The sequence below is a fragment of the Octopus sinensis genome, unplaced genomic scaffold (genome assembly GCF_006345805.1).
Source record: "Octopus sinensis unplaced genomic scaffold, ASM634580v1 Contig16742, whole genome shotgun sequence".
NCBI classification, from domain to species: Eukaryota; Metazoa; Mollusca; class Cephalopoda; order Octopoda; family Octopodidae; genus Octopus; species Octopus sinensis.
In genome coordinates, this window is record NW_021834546.1 from 22322 (window position 1) to 42112 (window position 19791).

The window sequence follows — 19791 nt, forward strand, 5'->3', positions numbered from 1 at the left end:
AGGGTGTCTTGGCATCACTCACCAAGTCCTTTGTGAGCTGCTCTCCGGCTATCTATCTGCGGCTTTATATAGCTATGGTACGACCTCACCTGGAATTTGCATCACCGGTCTGGAACCCCTATCTTGCCCAGAATATTAATCGTCTGGAAGCCGTTCAGTGACGTGCAACCAAGAGAATACCCATCATCAGGCATTTGCCATATTCTGAACGCCTTACTTCCCTGGGCATGGACACATTGAAACTCTGACGTCTGGCAGCTGACTTGGCAGACACCCATAAAATTATTAACCATCTTACAAACAATAACTCTGAGCACCTTTTCAAACTCCACCTGTCTAACACTTGTGGACATGTTTACAAAGTCAGAAAACAGCACAGCTCCCATGATTTTTGGAAACATTTTTTCACGCTAAGAGTTGCTGAAGCATAGAACAGACTGCCGGCATCAGTTGCTAGTTGTCGGAGGACTGCATCCTTCAAAACTTCCATGCTTCCTGAGATTCGCCAACACTACACCTGATTTTCTCCCCTCCATACACACGCAAGCATGTATCTGACTATACACTGTTCACTTTCCAGACATTTGTACATTACTGCATATACTTTATACGCACTTTTTGACAAGCTGTGGTGCACCAGAGCACTGTATACAATAATTTCATTATATTATATTATATAAAATGAGAAAAATGACATTTATATGTTAGGCATGGTCGTGTGGTTAAGAAGTCACCTTTGCTACCACAGGGTTCTAGGTTCATTCCCATCGCGTAGTACACTGGGCAAGCTTCTTCTCATACAGTTCTGAGATAACCAAATGTCTTGTTAGCGAATTTGGTAGATGGCATGTGGTGTGTGTGTGCATGTATAGATATATATATATACATTCATACACAGGGTGTTTGGGCCAAATTTGATTATTTCTTTATGACTCCTTTTTGCAGGAACAGCTTGATTTATTGGAGAACAGTCAACACTGATGAGAGTATAAAGATTAAAGCTGCAGTTGAGAAAAAGTTAGCTGACATGGAGGGCTGGAAGCCATCTGAGTGTTGAAAGAAGTTACCTGTACATGATGATTTGTGCTGAGTATCAAAATGCAACATCACAACTGCTGCTCAATGATCTGTGAACACTTTAAATGCTGTAAGACACGACATGTACAGCTGCAACAGAGATGACAAAGAGGTGGCCAGTGTGAAGGGACACAGGAGGTATTCTGTGTCCATATACATATATTGTTGTATCAATAATAATAATACACCTACTGGTTCAATATCACTTCTTTATTATTAGTTAATTGGTTAAATATCTAACCAACTAACTAATTGACTGTTTGGTTAGCATTCAAACTGGCCAAATCCAACCAAAATAATCTCCCCTTTATTTGTTCAAATCAGCTATAACCAGCTGTAATTGACTTCTGTATGAAATTGATAAAAAAAATAAACAATCATGTTATTGAACTTTCATAGCTTTGTGATAATGTGAGATAAAGCCTTTCTGCCTTTACTCAAGTATAAATACTGTGAAATTTTTTAGACCACATGACTTTTTCAACATTGGAAGTGAAGTGTCTATATGGTGTCAGTAAGTAGAAATTCTGAATTTGAAGGTTTTACACTTGATGATATACGAAATGTAAAAGGAAACAAAATAGTGAGTGGTCTTCAGATGAATCTGATATTGATATTAATGAAGTTTCATCAGATGATGATGAAGATTTCGACAGTGAGAGTGAAGAAAATGACAACATTCAAAACATTACAGCAACATGGTTGAAAATTACATCAACCACAATTCCAGGTTCTACAGAAAAGACTGGTCCATAACACAATTTACCTCCTGATGCTCAACACTTGAGTTCATCATCATCATCATCATTTAATGACCACTGTCCATGCTGGCATGGGTCGGATGGTTTGACCAGTGCTGGCAAGCTTGGAGGCTGCACTGGACTACAGTCTGATTTGGCATGGTTTCTATGACTGGATGCTCTTCCTAACGCCAACTACTCTGAGAGTGTAGTGGGTGCTTTATATGTCACTGGCATGACATTTGCATGACACTGGTATCTGTCAAGACTGCGATTTTACTTGGCTTGATGGGTCTTCTTCTGAAGCATAGCATAATGCCAAAGGTCTTGGTCAGGTCAAACTAAAGTGTTTGACCAGAGCAAAAAATAAATTAAAAACTAGTGTAATAGGTGTAAAATAAAAATGCACTCACGAACGGGGGTGGGGGAGAGGACTCGGAAAGTTCACATCGTGAATGTTCCAAGTCATCTCACCACAGCCCCCCAAAAAAATGGTGTAATAGGTGTAAAACAACTTGCTGTAAACAAATATAAAAAAAAATGTGTGCTCATGAACAGGGGTGGAGAGAGGACTCGGAAAATTCACATCGTTAGACCATGACCATTAAACTCCAGTGTTTGACCCGAGCAAAAATAAATTAAAAATTAGTGTAATAGGTGTGCAACAAATGAGGCATTTGGCTATTGTGAATATTGACTTTGCCAATTCTTTCCCTCTTATCATGGTGGGCGGTCTCACTCATACCTCGTCATTAGTGACATGCACAAACACAGCACTACAAAAAAGTCATTCCTGGGGCGACTCCCACTGTCCCACCAAGGGAACATGTGAACCACCTTATAATTTTAGTTACTGCTAGTCATCATACAGGGGTCCTGCCTGCAAGACCCCTATGCTGAGAGCTAATCTCTCAGCATATTCTATGTGTGTAGCATAGCCATCCTGCTGAGTAGTCATCAGAATGACCTGTCCTTAATGCCCAAGCCATCTAGCGCCGCACTCACAGGCCAGCACCAGGCACCACAGGCACTGATTGGGAGTCCATGCAGTTCTACCAGCTGATCAAACTCTTGCAAAAGCAATAGTATAACTGGTCAATACTTGTGCACTTTCTCAAGAGATGCCTCTCTCAAGGCATCTCCCTCCTCTAACCAGATGGTCATGTCTACTACTACTACTTTCTCAGGACAGCTAAAGACTAAGTCAGGTATGAGCCTGGAGCCTCACACAATGTACGAAGGCTCCACACTGATACTCCAGCCATAGGCAGCAGCTTCTTTCGCTACCAGATTACAGATTTTGTTGTGTCTGGCAAGTCGTGGCCCTTTAAGAGCACCACAAACTCTGCTGATGTGAGATATTGTCTCCACCCCTACTCTACACTTTGGACGCATGAAGACCCCTCGGCTACCACGTATCATGGTCTCTCGAGTGGGAAATATGTTGGAGCGCATCTTGAGTAAACTCAAGAAACACTTCTCTGTAATCCCACCCAGTCTACTTATCCAACTATTGCCAACCACATCCCCACAAAATGCTGCTACACATGCCCTGTGCACCAGCTGGGCTTGCCCATCTATGGGAGTGCACCAGCCAGATATCAAGGTCGTGTTTGGTAGCATCAGCAAGTTGAAGGAAGCTACTAATTGCTGATTCTGTTCAGCTAATCCGGCAGAATCAGCAATCTTTTTCACAAAGGCGTATCTCGACATCAGAAGGCGAAGATTACAGCGGATGATACATTTGGGGATCAGCCTCACCATCTGGTGAAGTCTTAACCTGCTATCACACCGGCTGCTATATAGAAAGTAAGAAGTGGTATCTGGGAGATGAAGAATCCACCTAGCTCCCACACAGATAACCATGTCAAGTCTCTTGAGAATTCCTCACCTGCTTGAGACTATAAAATAGTCTTGGCAAATTGTACTGCTGTAACAAGAGGAATTTCTGTCAGGGTTTCAGTGGAGCCCTGCAAATCTTATCAATATCCAGGGACACCTGCCCCACTGAATCTAAACAAAATTCCTGACTCGAGCTCGAAGTCCATGTAGGAACATTAAGTCCTAGGTTGGACATCTCTCCCGGTTCTACCTTTTTCATCGCACTACCATGGAGAGTGTTAGAGTGTTGACAAGACAGGACTTGCCCCAGCCACAAATGGAGAACCACTCACACTTACTAATATTGATTCCCAGCCCAACTGCGCGATAGAACTCCAGGCATCTATTCATAAGAGCCTGGAGACTATCACGTAACCCAGCGACTAGGACCAAATTGTCAGTGTATGTGAGTTCTTCTATTCTGATCCCCTCAACACTGAGACCTTCGCTGTCCGACAGAACATCTAACAGTGGGTTGGTTGCAATGTTAAAGAGGACTGGCAAGAGTGCGTCCCCTTGTCTAACACCCTGGCGAATCTTGATGGGCTCGCTAAGTTGCCCACTGACTGAGAATCTGGTAATGCTACTTTCATAGATCCCCTCCACGAGCACTATAACGTGCTCATGGAAGCCAAGCCTGGCAGGACCCATTCCTGTAAAGAATGGTGTCAAGCAGGATGACATCCTTGCCCCGACTATCTTTTCTTTGTACTCTGCTGCTGCTTTTACTCATGTTATTGCTAAGGTTAGCTCTCTGGGAATACCTGGACAAGGACATCATTTACGAGGCACCCATTCAGGCAGGTAAGAAGAATATTTGCCAGAACCTTGCCAGCAGCTGATAGTAGAGCAATACCTCTAAAGTTACCACACATTGTTCTGGCTCCTTTTCCTTTATAGAGAGGAAGAATAATTGCATCCTTCCAGTCCTTAGGTAGTGCACCATTCCTCCAGACTGCACTAATAAGTTCGTGAAGGGACTGTATGATGTAATCACCACCAAATCGCAAGACCTCAGCACAAATTCCATCCTTTCCAGATGCCCTATCAAGATTCAAATTACTTACTGATATCATTACTTCATCTATTGAGGGCGTGGAATTTAAGGAGCCAATGATAGGTCTTTGTTGCATAGTATCCATCACTATTTCATCCACAACTGACTCATGGTTTAGGAGTTCAGGGAAGTGTTCGATCAAGCAACCTGCAATTTTTGTTGATTTAGTAGTTAGAGTGGAAGACTTCTTGGAAAGCAAAGGAGCTGATGTGGAGCTCTTAGGCCCATAAACTTGCTTCATAATGTGGTAAAGCTTCTTGCTGTCATTTGCATCAGCAGCAGCCTAAACATCACGAGCATGATCCTCCCACAAAGTGTTCTGTACCCTCCTGAGAGATCACTGCAGTAATGATTTTACACTGATATAGTGGACAAGTACTAGATTTCACTGCACAACAGAAAGTCCTCCATGTAGCAATACATTGTGGGCATTGCGCTTTACAGCCAATAGTCGATGAACTTCAGCATCATTTACATCAAACCAGTCTCTGAGTTTGGCAGTAGCATATCCCAGTGCTTCAGCAGCATTTTGAAGAACCTGGTCTTGAAAATCTTCCTATGTTGCAGTATGCGAGTCAGAAGCTCTTTCCTCAACACAGCATCATATATCTCATGGACATTCAGACGCCGAGAAATGCTGACAGGCCCTCTTCCCGCTTTCACTGTAATCATCATCAGGAAGTTTGCTCATACCAGACTGTGGTCTGTCCAGTATTCCGATCCATGAAAGAACTTGACATTACAAATGTCATAGATGTCACGCTTGTGGATGATGACATAATCCAGTAAGTGCCAAACTTTAGGCCTTGGATGCATCCATGTTGTCGTGTGATCACCTTTGTGTATAAAATGAGTGCTTGCAAATGTAAAGTCCATGTTCATCGCAAAGCTCAAGCAGCATGAGACCATTACTACTCATTTTCTCTACTGGAAAACATTCTAGAGAGTTCTATGTTTGCCAGTCAGTTCCAACCCTGGCATTGAAATCCCCCAGTAGAACAACCTTATCAGAATTAGGGATTTTCATAAGTATGGCTCTCAACTAGGTATAAAAAATACTTGTATTTTCATCACAGCTAGTCAAAGTAGGTGCATAGGCACTTATTAGAATAGCAAACTATCCACCTTTCAGGTGAAATCGCAGAGTCATTAGATGTTCATTTATAGGAAGAGGAAGCTCCTCCAACTTCTTAAGGATATCAGATCGAACTGCAAAGCTAACACCAGCTTTTCTGCACGCCCCCTCCATTTCCCAGAAAAGGTGTATCCACCTCCAACTTCCTCAAGCTGACCATCACCTTCTATACAAGTCTCTGAAAGTGCAGCTATATCAATGTTATAATAGTTCAGCTCATGAACAACAAATGCAGTGTGTCTTTCAGGCCTACAATCCCTCTTGTTATCCAACAGAGTGCGCACATTCCTACATGAAATGTTTAAGTTCCATCCAAATTTTGTAAATAAAAGTCTCTTTGTTTTTTGAGTGCAGGGTGGACATCTGTCAGTCACACTAAACTGACCAGATATAGAAAGACAGGCAATTTTTGGTTCACCTTTATTAGAACCTCCCCAGCCTCTGGGTGAGCAGTGCCCTCTCCAAATGGAGTTGCTCAGACACTGATGAAGCAATAGAATCCTACCGCTGTCTTGTGCGACAAGGAGACGGCTTTATATCTAGCATGGGCTGTTTGCGTGCAGGTCGCTGACTATATGCTTCCAACCCTTCAGGTCTGCATGCTTCACCACCTTCCCATCACCACAGGACTTCCGAATAAAAAGAAATGTACAAAAAATATATAAATATATATACTAAAAATAAAATAATGGGAAAAAAACAAAAAAAAACGCACATATCGAGCAGAGGTCAGCAATGCCTGTGCAGAGTTTTAGGTTCAATAAGGCTGGCACAACACCTCACAGACCCTGTCCACTTTATTGACATTATCCCTCCTCACAAAACTATCTGACGAATGGGAATGTGAAACTCTGAGTAACAGGTTTTGTGATATTTTTGCTGCTTTTTAATAAAGCATATTACTCTACCTCTGGTATTCGAGTACTATTTTTTTCACCTTGTTTCGCATTTATGTGCTTACTCTGGTGTGTGTATATATATATATGTGTGTGTGTGTACATATGTACAAGCACATGCAATCATATAAACACATATACACACTCATATATATATGTATAATCTTAAAGTATACACATATATATGCTTATCCATCTACACATATATGTCACTATTTTCACAGACAATGGTTAAAACTGAAAAATTTTTTTATACATATACATATATACATACATACATACATACATATATATATATATATATATATATATATAATATATATATAATATATATATATATAGAAAATAGTAAAAAGTGAAAAAACTACAGAAGGTTTAAAGGTTAAAAAATATATATTTAAGTCAATATGTCTGAAGAATATTAAAAATTTTTTTCTTACAATGACATAGTTTAGAAGAAAGACCAGTTTCGCATTTAGCTTTTCAAATTTCTTAACGTCGTAAGAAATTTGAAAAGCTAAACGCGAAACCGGTCTTTCTTTTAAACTATGTCATTGTAAGAAAAAATTTTTTAATATTCTTCAGACATATTGACTCAAATATATATTTTTTAACCTTTAAGCCTTCTGTAGTTTTTTCACTTTTTACTATTTTCTATATATTCAACCACGTGCTTTCACAAACCAACTTTCTTATCTATATATATATATCATCATCATTGTTTAACGTCCGCTTTCCATGCTAGCATGGGTTGGACGGTTCAACTGGGGTCTGGGGAGCCCGAAGGCTGCACCAGGCCAGTCAGATCTGGCAGTGTTTCTACAGCTGGATGCCCTTCCTAACGCCAACCACTCTGAGAGTGTAGTGGGTGATTTTATGTGCCCCCGACACAGGTGCCAGACGAGGCTGGCGAACGGCCACGCTCGGATGGTATTTTTTATGTGCCACACCGACACAGGTGCCAGACGAGGCTGGCGAACGGCCATGATCGGATGGTGTTTGTTACATGCCCACAGCACGGAGGCCAGTCGATGCGGTACTGGCTACGGCCATGTTCGGATGGTTTTCTTATGTGCCACCGGCACTGGTACCACAAAGATACAAATTCCATTGATGTTCATCTATTTTGATTTGGTTTTTGGTTTTCACTTGCCTCAACAGGTCTTCACAAGTGTCACAAGAAGGAAGGTATGCACAGGTGGACTGACTACGTCCCAGGTAGGGGCCACGGGTTATGGCCTCACTAGTCTTGCCGGGTCTTCTCACGCACATATACATATATTTACACACATACTCATACACACACATATACTCACACAACACACACACATACATAGGTACGCTAAAATATACATACATCTTGAAGCTGGCTGGATGTGGTGTGCCATATCAAGTCAATACAATGTAGCCCACTACTAAATGTAGCATATAAATGTAACACTTCGAGGTTGGAGTAACCAGCGAACATCAAATAATTAACACCAAGAAGGAAGAAATGTTATTTACATATATTTATTCCCTTACCCCACAGGTTGTTAAAGAGCCAGTAGCAATTCTAGTGATAGTGATGACAAGGATGACTTGCTGGTTAATAGTTGATATGATTGTCTGTCAGTAGAGAGTGAAAGACTAAGGTAGCCATGGTGCTGATTAGAAAGGAAAACAGGATAAAAGCAGCATTGTCTTTCTTATGGCCGAACGCCTCTCTTAGCATGTGAAGGGTGAATGGAAGTGCTGCTCTTGGTTAAGGCTGATGCAAAACATAATTTCTGTAATTCATTGTGGTAGCACACATTTCTCTTTGAGAATGTTTTCTGACACACGGTTTCTATTTTATTATTACTTATATTCCACCGCTTCATCATTTAATGGGAGAAAAGTACTGAAGAAATATATATATTATATATATATATATATATATATATATATATATATAAGGCTTGTTGTTTATACCCAAAAAATGGACTTGTTATTTATACTCAAGAAATGGACTTGTTTGTGCCCAAGAAATGGATTTGCTGTTTGTACCCAAGAAATGGACAACGCACAGGTTATACTTATTTCTATAACATCATTCTCTATTAGTAAATTTCGTTTCTTGTAACAATTTAAAGGAATGTTAAAGACAAGTTATTTTAATAACATGAACTGTCTGGATAAAGAATCAAATAAAAGAAAATGAAAAACAGTGGAAGGTTTTGTAATTAGGAGCAGAGTAAGGTTGAATATCTAAAAGAATTTGCAACATGTAAGATGTTTGTAAGCAATTCCATAACAACAAAAACCGTTCCTTTCACTGGAACATTTAAATTTCGTTTGTGTCTAAATATTTTCATTCTTTGAAACCACGGAAATACCCTGACAAAAATTTGTGCTACATCTGTTTTGTCAGTGAACAAGTCTCGGTTTCAAAGCGACAAAAATATTGGGATTGAAATGAGATTTAAATCTTGGAGTGAAACCAAATTTGTGTGTGTGTGTGTGCATATGTTCTTGAGTGGTATACAAACATCTACGCTGCAATTGTTTTTGTTAATACCATTATGTAGAAGACAGAATCGAAAAAATTTTGCGCGCAAATTTTTGTTTTCATCTTTGTTTATAGCATAGATAATTTTTTCTGAAATGCCACCTTTGGCCTGCAGGACGCATTGGTTGGCCTGAGGCAATAGTTGAAAACACTTACTGGCAAACAGGGGCGGAGGACCAGGAGAATTCACACGATCCAATTTTTACCCTATAGAAAATGGATATTCTTTCTAACCACAAGGTTCCAGGTACAGTCCCACTGCATGGCACCTTGGGGAAACACTGGAGTTTAAAGGTCAAGGTCTGATGATGTTAACTTTCCAAGTCCCCCCCTGTTTGCAAGCGCGCATTTTTTTCCACATACATTTAAAGCAAGTTGTTTTATACCTATTACACTAAATTTTAATTATTTTTTTGCTCAGGTCAAATGCTAGAGTTTAAAGATCATGGTCTGACGATGTGAATTTTCCGAGTCCTCTCCCCCACCCACCGTTCACAAGTGCGCATTTTTTTTAATATTTGTTTACAGCAAGTTGTTTTACACCTATTACACTATTTTCTTTTTTGGCTGTGGTGAGATGACTCGCAACATTCATGATGTGAACTTTCCAAGTCCTTTCCCCCACCTCCCATTAGCGAGCGCACATTTTTTTCCATATTCATTTACTACATGTTGTTGTACACCTATTACACTGATTAAAAAATTTTTATTTGCTCAGGTCAAGCACTTTAGTTTAACACTCGGTCATTTGTCATTGCCTCTGTGAGGCTCAACACTTGAAGGGTGCTTTTGAAGTACCACTGGCATTGGCCACTTCATCTCTGTGAGGCCCAATGCTCAAAATGGCACCCATGCTACTGGCATGGGTGCCATTTATGTGACACCAGCATTGGCCACGACTACAATTTGACAAGTCTTCTCAAGTGCAGCATACCACCGAAGTCACTAGTCACTGCCTCTGTGGGGCCCAAAGTTTGAAGATCATGCTTCACCACTTTGTTTTCCTGAGTCTACCTCTACCGCAAGTTCCCTCCACAGTTAGAGATCAGCACTTCTTTACCAGTGCAGTCAGCTCTCTTGCACACCACATCTGATATCTCTTATGCCCAACTTTTCTCTCAAGATGCATACACTTTTGAACATGCACACTGACGTTGTACATCCAACGAAACATACTTGCTTAATTTCTTTCAAGGTTACACATGTCTTTGGCTGTCACAGCCCAGGTTTCACTGCTGTATAGCAAAGATGTTTGTACATAGGCATCATATAATCTCCTTTCACTCTGAGGGAGAGGTCCTTTGTTGCCAGCAGAAGTAGGAGCTCTCTGAACTTTGCTCAGCCCATTCTTATTCTCACAGCTACAGTCTCAGAGCATCCACCTCCGCTACAAACTTGGTCATCTAGATAATGGAAGCTATCTACTACCTCTAGCTTACCCAAAACTATCAGAGGAAATAAACAGATATCCCAACAAATTTCTATTCATGGCAGAAATACAAGCTTTTTTTTACTATAAAATAAGTCTCTCAGCAGTTGCTCACTGTCATAAATAGAATATTACTTCCACATCTCAGACAATGCCAACACAATCATTAAGCCTTCTCTCATTATCCAAATTGTCTACTTCCCTACCTTCATTCAGGTTTTGTACTAATTATCATACCCAATTCCTCAGAATGTTAGCACTCTTGAATAATTTCTTTGTCCATGTTTTTCCAGCAGCCATTGGCTTGAAGCTGTTCAATAACATCAATCTCAATGATTTTAGAGAATTAGGAAGGCCATGAGCACAGCCCTAGCCTATACATTGAACCATTAAAAATACTGGTAGTAAAAAAAAAAAAAGAGCAAATACCTTGTAGATGTTTTATCTTTGCACAGAGTGATTCAAAAGATTCTACTGATTCAAAATATAGTGAAGCATCTTCAGGCTCGTCTTTGAAAAATTTTTCTGAACATAGAAGAAATTTCAAGAAAAATGGGAAAAAACCCTTCAAATCAATTATACAAAATCCACAAATACAATCACAAATGTAGAAAACATTTATTTGCTATGAATTATCATAAGATTATTGAGTTAATTAAGTATTTGATTGATAAGAAGAGAAATGGTTGAGTGCAGAAGGTATCAGATGAACAAGTTGTGAGTTCCACAGGAGAAACAATTCTGCTTGTTTCTGTTCATCATCATCACCGTTTAACTGGAAAAAATATCAAGTCTTCTGAGAAAGGTTAGCAGTGATAAATAAGCAGCGCACCCACAGATTTCTTATGTGACATGGATGACTGAATACAACTGGCCAATCACAGGCACTGTGGTGAGTCCATGGCTAAAAAGTATCTCCCAACCACCTAGTCCACTTGCATGTGTTACACTGGGAAAGTTCGATATTAAGAGCACTAAGTGCTGTTGAACTGAAGACAATTTGAATTGCAGTCCTAAAATCAATTCCTACAAGAAAGTTACTTGCAATAGACTGGTGTACTATACAAGCTGAAATCTGACATTCTTCTACTTAATTCTATGAAAATCAAACTTAAACCTTAGTTCAGCAAACACTAAAGTTTGAAAAGTTTAAATGTTTGTGAATCATTAGTTATAATGAAATGTTTAATCAACTAGGAGACAAAAATGACAATTCCAAACATACCTTTATATGAATTTCTAGATTTTGTTAAAGATAGCAATAACAATGTTTTAAACACAGAAAACAGAAACTAAGTATTTTTTTAATCTTTGTTTTATTTTATTCTAATGTAACCTGCTTTAATGTCTCTCCCATTCAGCATCTCCACCCCACCCGAATTTTTTGATTTTTTTGATATGTTTATATGATAATATGTAGCTTAGACTAGTATGAGTTCTATGCTTTTATGTTAGTATGTGGATTAGAACAGTATGATTTCTTATATGTTTATATGAGAATATGTAGATTAGAAATAGTATGGTTTCTTATGTTTTTTTATATTATGTGGCTTAGAGTGATTATTAATAATAATAATAATAATAATAATAATAATTTAAATATTAAAGAAACATTGAAACAATGGTGTCCATCTTTGCTAACAAGTCTGCCCTCCCACTCCTACCGCTTCAATTTAAACATACATGACTTTCTTCCTTAGCTAACTGTACTCCTGCTCTGTGAGTAGAGGTTCCCCCACCTCTTGTACCCATATGCTTGTGTGCATATGCCTGTCAGAGTACCATATAAGTGTATGGATGTATGTGCTTGCAGGTATGTATGTATATATTTCTATCTAAGTGTATGCTTATGTGGACTACACGTTCATATATGTATATATATATGTGAGTATGTGTGTGTGTATATATGAATATGTAAGATTCATACCGTGCTGTGTAGTGTTTGTATATGTATATATATAGACATATAAGACTGCTTTTTACCCCTCTCTTTACTGGCCCTTAATCTGGATGCTGTATGGTAGTAAAGAAATTGTCCCTCATTGAACTGAATACACAGTGTACCAAGGTTATCTGCTACCTGGAAAGTGTTTGTGCAGATCTTCTTTTCAGATAGACAAAAGCCCCACAAAAACTACCTTCACATTGTCCCTCCCAAGTATACAATTTTAGGGTCACAACCATCAATGTTGGTACAATGAAGAAGAGATCTAATGAAATTATCAAAATGAAAGATCATCACGATGTCGATGTATGTGATGTGCAAGAAGTGAGATGGAAGGGGGCTTCTGCTTAATTCCCCACAGGTAAGAAACAGAGGTTCAAATTCTGGGTAGGCAGGAGTGATGGAGTGGGTGATGTGAGCATACTCTTAGTAGAAAAGTGGGTAGATAAGGTAATTGAGGTAGTCAGACTATGTGATAGGGTTATTAAGTTGAGACTTATCATAGATAGATTAGCAGTTACATTTATCTCTGCCTATACTCCACAGGTTGGGCTGGCTGATGACCAGAATGACCAATTCTATGAGGTCCTTCTGCAGACTGCCTCAACAACAAATGACAGAGAATTAGTTATTGTGGTTGGTGACTTTAATGGACATGTTGGGTAGCATTCTCATGGATTCCATGGTGTGCATGGTGGTTATGATTTTGGCCCCAGGAATGAGGAAGGAACAAGGCTACTGGTGTTCTGTAATGCAAATGATCTCATGACCTGCAAACCTAACTTCAGAAAATCAGCCAGCCACCTATCACTTATTAGTCTGGTGGGAACATAAGCTAGGTCAATTACCTCCTCACCAGGTAATGAGATAGGCTGATGCTCACAAATGTGAAGTCTTTACCAGGGAAAAAGTGTACACCCCAACATAGGCTACTAGTTAGTGACTTCAGAATTAGGGCTATGAAGACTCGGAGAAATAAACCATATTGGAAAATAAGATTATGGAAGCTCAAAGACCCAGCAAACAAACAAAATTTAGAGACATTCTCCTGAAAGCCTCTGAATATAGAGGAGGAAGGGATATATAGCTTAGAGGACAACTAGAAGTTCCTGTGGGACAATTTACTGGGGCCACTGACCAAATCTGAGGTCAGTGCAAAGTCCCAGCTAGGCTGAGGGTGACATGGTAGTGGAACAAGAAGGTGGACAGCACTATAAAAGCAAAGAGACAGGCCTGGAAAGATTGGAAAAATGGTGGAAGGAGAGCATTATATCAGGGAGCCAGAAGGGAAGCTAGGTGACAGGTTTACCTATCAAAAGAATAGCAGAAGGTAAAAGATTTTCCAATGTTCTACAGCATAAGGAACAGAGGCAATGAGATGGATTACAAAGTAGTGTCTCAGAAAGAATAGAGATTTGGTGAGTGAGAAATGTGTGTGAATGGATAATGTTATGTTTGCATCTAGTGACACAGAGAAGACAGATGCATGGAGATGCCATTATGAAAGGTTATTAAATGTGGAGAATGATTGGGAGGAAAGTCTTTCAAATATTGAACCAATTGAGGGACCAGCTGTCAGAGTTGATAGCAGTATACTCTAGATAAGGCAATTAAGGATGTGAAGGCTGGGAAAGCCCCAGGACCATTGGGTATCACTGCTGAGATGCTTAAAATATCCGGTAGTGTATGATACAGACTAGTCACTCGTATGGTTAATCAGGTTATTTATGAAAGCATCATTTCCAAAGACTGGTGTAGTAGTATTATAGTTAACTGCTACAAGTGTAAAGGTAATGCTTTAGATAGAAACAACTACAGAGGTATCAAACTACTGGAACAGGTCATGAAATTTAGAGACAGTTATAGTTCAATTGATTAGAAATAGAATTAAACTAAATGAGATGCAGTTAGGTTTTGTTCCTGGGAGAAGTACCATAGATGCCATCTTCCTAGTGAGACAGTTGCAAGAAAAGTATTCGGCTAAAAGTAAACCATTGTACTTAGCTTTGGTTGACCTGGAGAAAACTGGTGGTCTCTAAGGAATCTAGGAGTAGAGGAGTGGCTTGTTAGAGCAGTACAAGCCATGTAGAGCGGTGCTGTCAGTAAAGTGAGAGTCGGCCTTGAATACAGTGATAAATTATGTGTACAAGTTGGAGTTCACCAGGGATCAGTTCTTAGTCCACTCTTATTCATCAGAGTTCTCCAGGCCATAACAGAGGTATTCAAAACTGGATGCCCATGGAAACTGCTATATGTTGATGATCTTGCTATTATTGCAGAACTAGAGAAGTTCCAGACATGGAAGCAAAACCTGGAATCAAAAGGCCTTAAAGTTAACCTAGCAAAGACTAAAGCTGTTAGCAAGAAAGCAGGTAAGATTCTATTTCCATCAGGTAATTGGCTCTGCTCAATATATAGGAAAGGAGTGGGAAGTAATTCCATTTGCTGCATCCTGTGTAAGCTATGGATGCATAAGAGATGCAATGGAATCACAGGTAGGTCAACAGACGAGGTTGTTTTCGTGTATGGCAGATGTGCAGAAACATGTGACTTAGACTCTCTCAAATGGCCAGGAGGCTCTTTTGAGGTAGTAGATTGTTTCTGCTACTTAGGTGATCAAATTAGTAACCATGGTGGATGCTCTGAAAGTATTGTTTCTAGAATAAGAATAGGATGGAGGAAATTCTGAGAGCTACTACCTCTGTTGGCAACAAAAGGATTTTCTTTCAGAGAGAAAAATAGATTGTATGATGCTGGTGTATGAACGACTATACTCCATGGTAGTGAGACATGGACTCTGAATGCGGAGGACATGTGTAGACTGGAGAGGAATGAAGGCAGTATGCTCCATTGGATTTGCAACATCAGTGTGCATAACTAATAAAGCACAACTATGTTAAAAGAAAAGTTAGGCTTAAGAGGAATTAAATGTGGCATGCTGGAGAGGAGAATGTGTTGGTTTGGACATGTGATGCGTATGAGTAAAAACAGCTGCATACAGAAGTGCCTGTCACTAAAAGAGGATGGAACTTGTGGAAGAGGGAGACCCAGGAAGACGTGGGATGAAGTGATGAGGACAAATCTCAGGAAGTTAGAGCTCATGTCTGGCAATATGAGGTTCAAGAGAAGACCCATCCACGTCAGCGAAACTGAGTGCTAGAAGCATTGTGCTCCACCCACATGTAGCAATAAACTTTTCACACACCCTACCCCAAGAAACCAAACTACATCTCTTCTAAATTGCATCTTTCTCTTCCTCACATTTCTCGTCATACACTATGATTGTCTCCCACTCCCCTTCCCTGCCCTCACTGCCCTGCTCAATGTATCGCTGCTTTCCCCCCACTCCATTTTACACTCAAGTTTTCACCAGTCGCTGCAATCCCCACTTCCTACTTGCACCTACATGGCCAGCTCCTCTCAACAGTCCTACTAATGCATGCATGGAAGTTGGACGTTAAACGATGATAATAACGTAATTTTCACTATGGTGAGACATGTTTTGTTGGTAATTTTCAAAAATTAATTTTGTGACAAAATCAAATCTAAGATACTAACTTACCTGTTTGTTTCTCTCTGCTTTCATTTTCAACATTTTCTTGATCCAGTTGTTTAGCTGCACCTATATGGATGTTATCATCAACCACACAATCTTCTTCAGGCTGTGAATTTTCTAATTTTGATATTTCTTCTAGATGTGGTTTTCTATCACATTCTAAACCACAACTGATTTTGTTAGAAACCTCAGAACCTGTCTTCGACACTATCTCATTCAAAAATGTTTTACAAAATGGTGATCCAGGTTCTGGAAAGAAGTCATGAAGAAAGTCAAAAAAGATATATATATGTATATATATATATATATATATATATAATATATATATATATATATATATAATATAATGTTAGGTATATTTGCCATCTCAATATGGCTAACCACAAGGGTGGGTGTTACTGTAGCCCCAGGAGAACATCTTCTCCAGCTGGCTTTAGGCACACTTTCTGCACCCTATCGGTATTTGCAAAGGGAGGTCATCCTTCCCTCGTCAACCTAAGTGATACGCACGGACTGCAGTTTCTCGGTACTGACCCGTCATCAGCGCACGACAATCACCGGTTTTTGATGAAAGGAGTCCCAATGCAAATATTTATATCCTTTTTCCAGTAACTTTTCGTCACTGATCTTGAAAAAGTGTATACAAGCAATAATAAATCTCTGAACGAGGTATAAACAGTAACTGCATGACAATGTGAGGTATATTTGCCACCTCAATATGGCTAACCACTAAGGGTGGGTGTTACTGTAGCTTGTAGCCCCAGGAGAACATCTCCTCCAGCTGGAAAAAGGATATAAATATTTGCATTGGGACTCCTTTCATCGAAAACCGGTGATTGTCGTGTGCTGATGACGGGTCAATACCTAGAAACTGCAGTCCGTGCATATCACTTAGGTTGACGAGGGAAGGATGTCCTACCTTTGCAAATACTGATAGGGCACAGAAAGTGTGCCTATAGCCAGCTGGAGAAGATGTTCTCCTGGGGCTACAAGCCTACAGTAACACCCACCCTTAGTGGTTAGCCATATTGAGATGGCAAATATACCTCACATTGTCGTGCAGTTACTGTTTATATCTCGTTCAGAGATTTATATATATATATATATATATCAATACCTAGCCAAAGATAAGCCCCTGTACCTGGCTTTTGTTGACATGGAGAAAGCCTTTGACAGGGTCCCCTGATCCCTTATCTGGTGGTCAATGAGAAAACTAGGGATAGATGAATGGTTAGTGAGAGCTGTGCAAGCCATGTACAGAGACGCTGTAAGTAAGGTGAGGGTTGGCAACGAGTACAGTGAAGAATTCCGGGTAGAGGTTGGGGTCCACCAAGGTTCAGTCCTCAGTCCCCTCCTATTTATCATAGTCCTCCTGGCAATAACGGAGGAATTCAAGACAGGATGCTCCTGGGAGCTCCTCTATGCTGATGACCTTGCTCTAATTGCTGAGTCACTATCAGAACTGGAGGAGAAGTTTCAGGTGTGGAAACAAGGATTAAAATCGAAGGGCCTTAGAATCAACCTAGCCAAAACCAAAGTCCTAATAAGTAGGAAGGTAGACCAATCACAAACGACTTCAGGTAGATGGCCCTGCTCGATCTGTAAAAAAGGTGTAGGTAGAAACTCTATAAGGTGCACCAAGTGTAAGCTATGGACACATAAGAGGTGCAGCAATGTCAAAGGAAGGCTAACTAGGAAAATAGTTTTTGTCTGTGGCAGATGCTCAGGTGTAATAAACACTGGAAATGTGCAGAGACCAACTTCTGCCACGTTCCAGGGAGACAAACTAGAAGTAGTTGATAGCTTCCGCTACCTAGGTGACCAAGTCTGAAAGTGTGCTGAAAGTGTAACTGCTAGAGTAAGAATAGCCTGGGCAAAGTTTAGAGAGCTCTTACCCCTGCTGGTGACAAAAGGCCTCTCGCTCAGAGTAAAAGGCAGACTGTATGATGCATGTGTACGTACAGCCATGCTACATGGTAGTGAAATATGGGCCGTGACTGCTGAGGATATGCGTAAGCTCGCAAGAAATGAAGCCAGTATGCTCCAATGGATGTGTAATGTCAGTGTTCATAATCAACAGAGTGTAAGTACCTTGAGAGAAAAGTTGAACCTAAGAAGCATCAGTTGTGGTGTGCAAGATAGACGTTTGCGCTGGTATGGTCATGTGACAAGAATGGCTGAAGATAGTTGTGTGCAAAAGTGCTACACCCTAGCAGTTGAGGGAACCTGTGGAAGAGGTAGACCCAGGAAAACCTGGGACGAGGTGGTGAAGCATGACCTTCGAACTTTAGGTCTCACCAAGGAAATGACTAGAGACCGAGACCTATGGAAGTATGCTGTGCGTGAGAAGACCCGGCAAGACTAGTGAGGCCATAACCCGTGGCCTCTACCTGGTATGTAGCCAGTCGACTTATACGTACCTTTCCTTCTTGGGACACAAAACTCCACTTGTGAAGACCCGTTGAGGCAAGTGAAAATCAAATCAAATCAGATATCAGAAAGCAGAACCAAAATCGAAGTCGATCAACATCAGCTGTGATACCAGTGCCGGTGACAAGTAAGCGAACCATCCGATTGTGGCTGTTGCCAACGCTGCCCCGACTGGCCTCCGTGCCGGTGGCACGTAAAAAGCACCATCTGTTCGTGGCCGTTGCCAGCGCCGCCCCGACTGGCCTCCGTGCCGATGGCACGTAAAAGCACCATCCGTTTGTGTCCGTTGCCAGCCTCGCCTGGCCCCCGTGCCGGTGGCACGTAAAAGCACCATCCGTTCGTGGCCGTTTGCCAGCACCGTATGGCACCTGTGCGGGTGGCACGTAAAAAGCACCCACTACACTCGCGGAGTGGTTGGCGTTAGGAAGGGCATCCAGCCATAGAAACACTGCCAGATCAGACTGGGCCTGATGCAGCCTTCTGGCTTCACAGACCCCAGTTGAACCGCCCAACCAATGCTAGCATGGAAAGCGGATGCTAAATGATGATGATGATGATGATATAGTTAATCCAAACAAGAAAGCACAAAAAAAACACAACACGAGGACTTGGAACAAATATAGTATTATTGGACGCTCAGGAAAGAAGGAGGGTTTAACGTTTCGAGTGGAGCTCTTCGTCGGAAACATAGGAGAAGGAAAGATCCAGAGAAGGGAAGACAGAGGAAAAAAGATCGCCAACGGTACACACGAGGTCACATTTTGATATATATACACACACATATACACACACACACACATATATATACGTACACATATATATCTAAAATAGAGAAAAACATAACAAGAAATACAAGTAACTTTTCTTTTAAATAATTAATTTGAAAACAATTTTGTAGAGGCAGCATATTGTTGATTGTATAGATTTTAGCACTAATATGAAAAATGAATAAAAACATAAAAAAGAAACAAAAAGACCTTTAAAGATGAAAGTCAAAGACAACTGTGCTATGATTCAAACACTAAAATATCCAATAAACTGCTCTCCTAACTTGGTAATCTCACTCTCTCAGCGAAAACAGTAAACCATATATTTGCAAAAGTTTACTAAATCCT

At 40.4% G+C, this 19791-nt stretch overlaps 1 protein-coding gene across 1 annotated transcript; it reads right to left on the bottom strand.

The window, feature by feature from the left end:
- Positions 1-3041: 3041 nt before the first annotated feature.
- Positions 3042-3683, bottom strand: LOC115230903. Its single transcript, XM_029801010.1, has one exon. The coding sequence runs from the start codon at positions 3681-3683 to the stop codon at positions 3042-3044; it is 642 nt and encodes a 213-aa protein (XP_029656870.1).
- Between the last annotated feature and the right edge of the window lie 16108 nt (positions 3684-19791).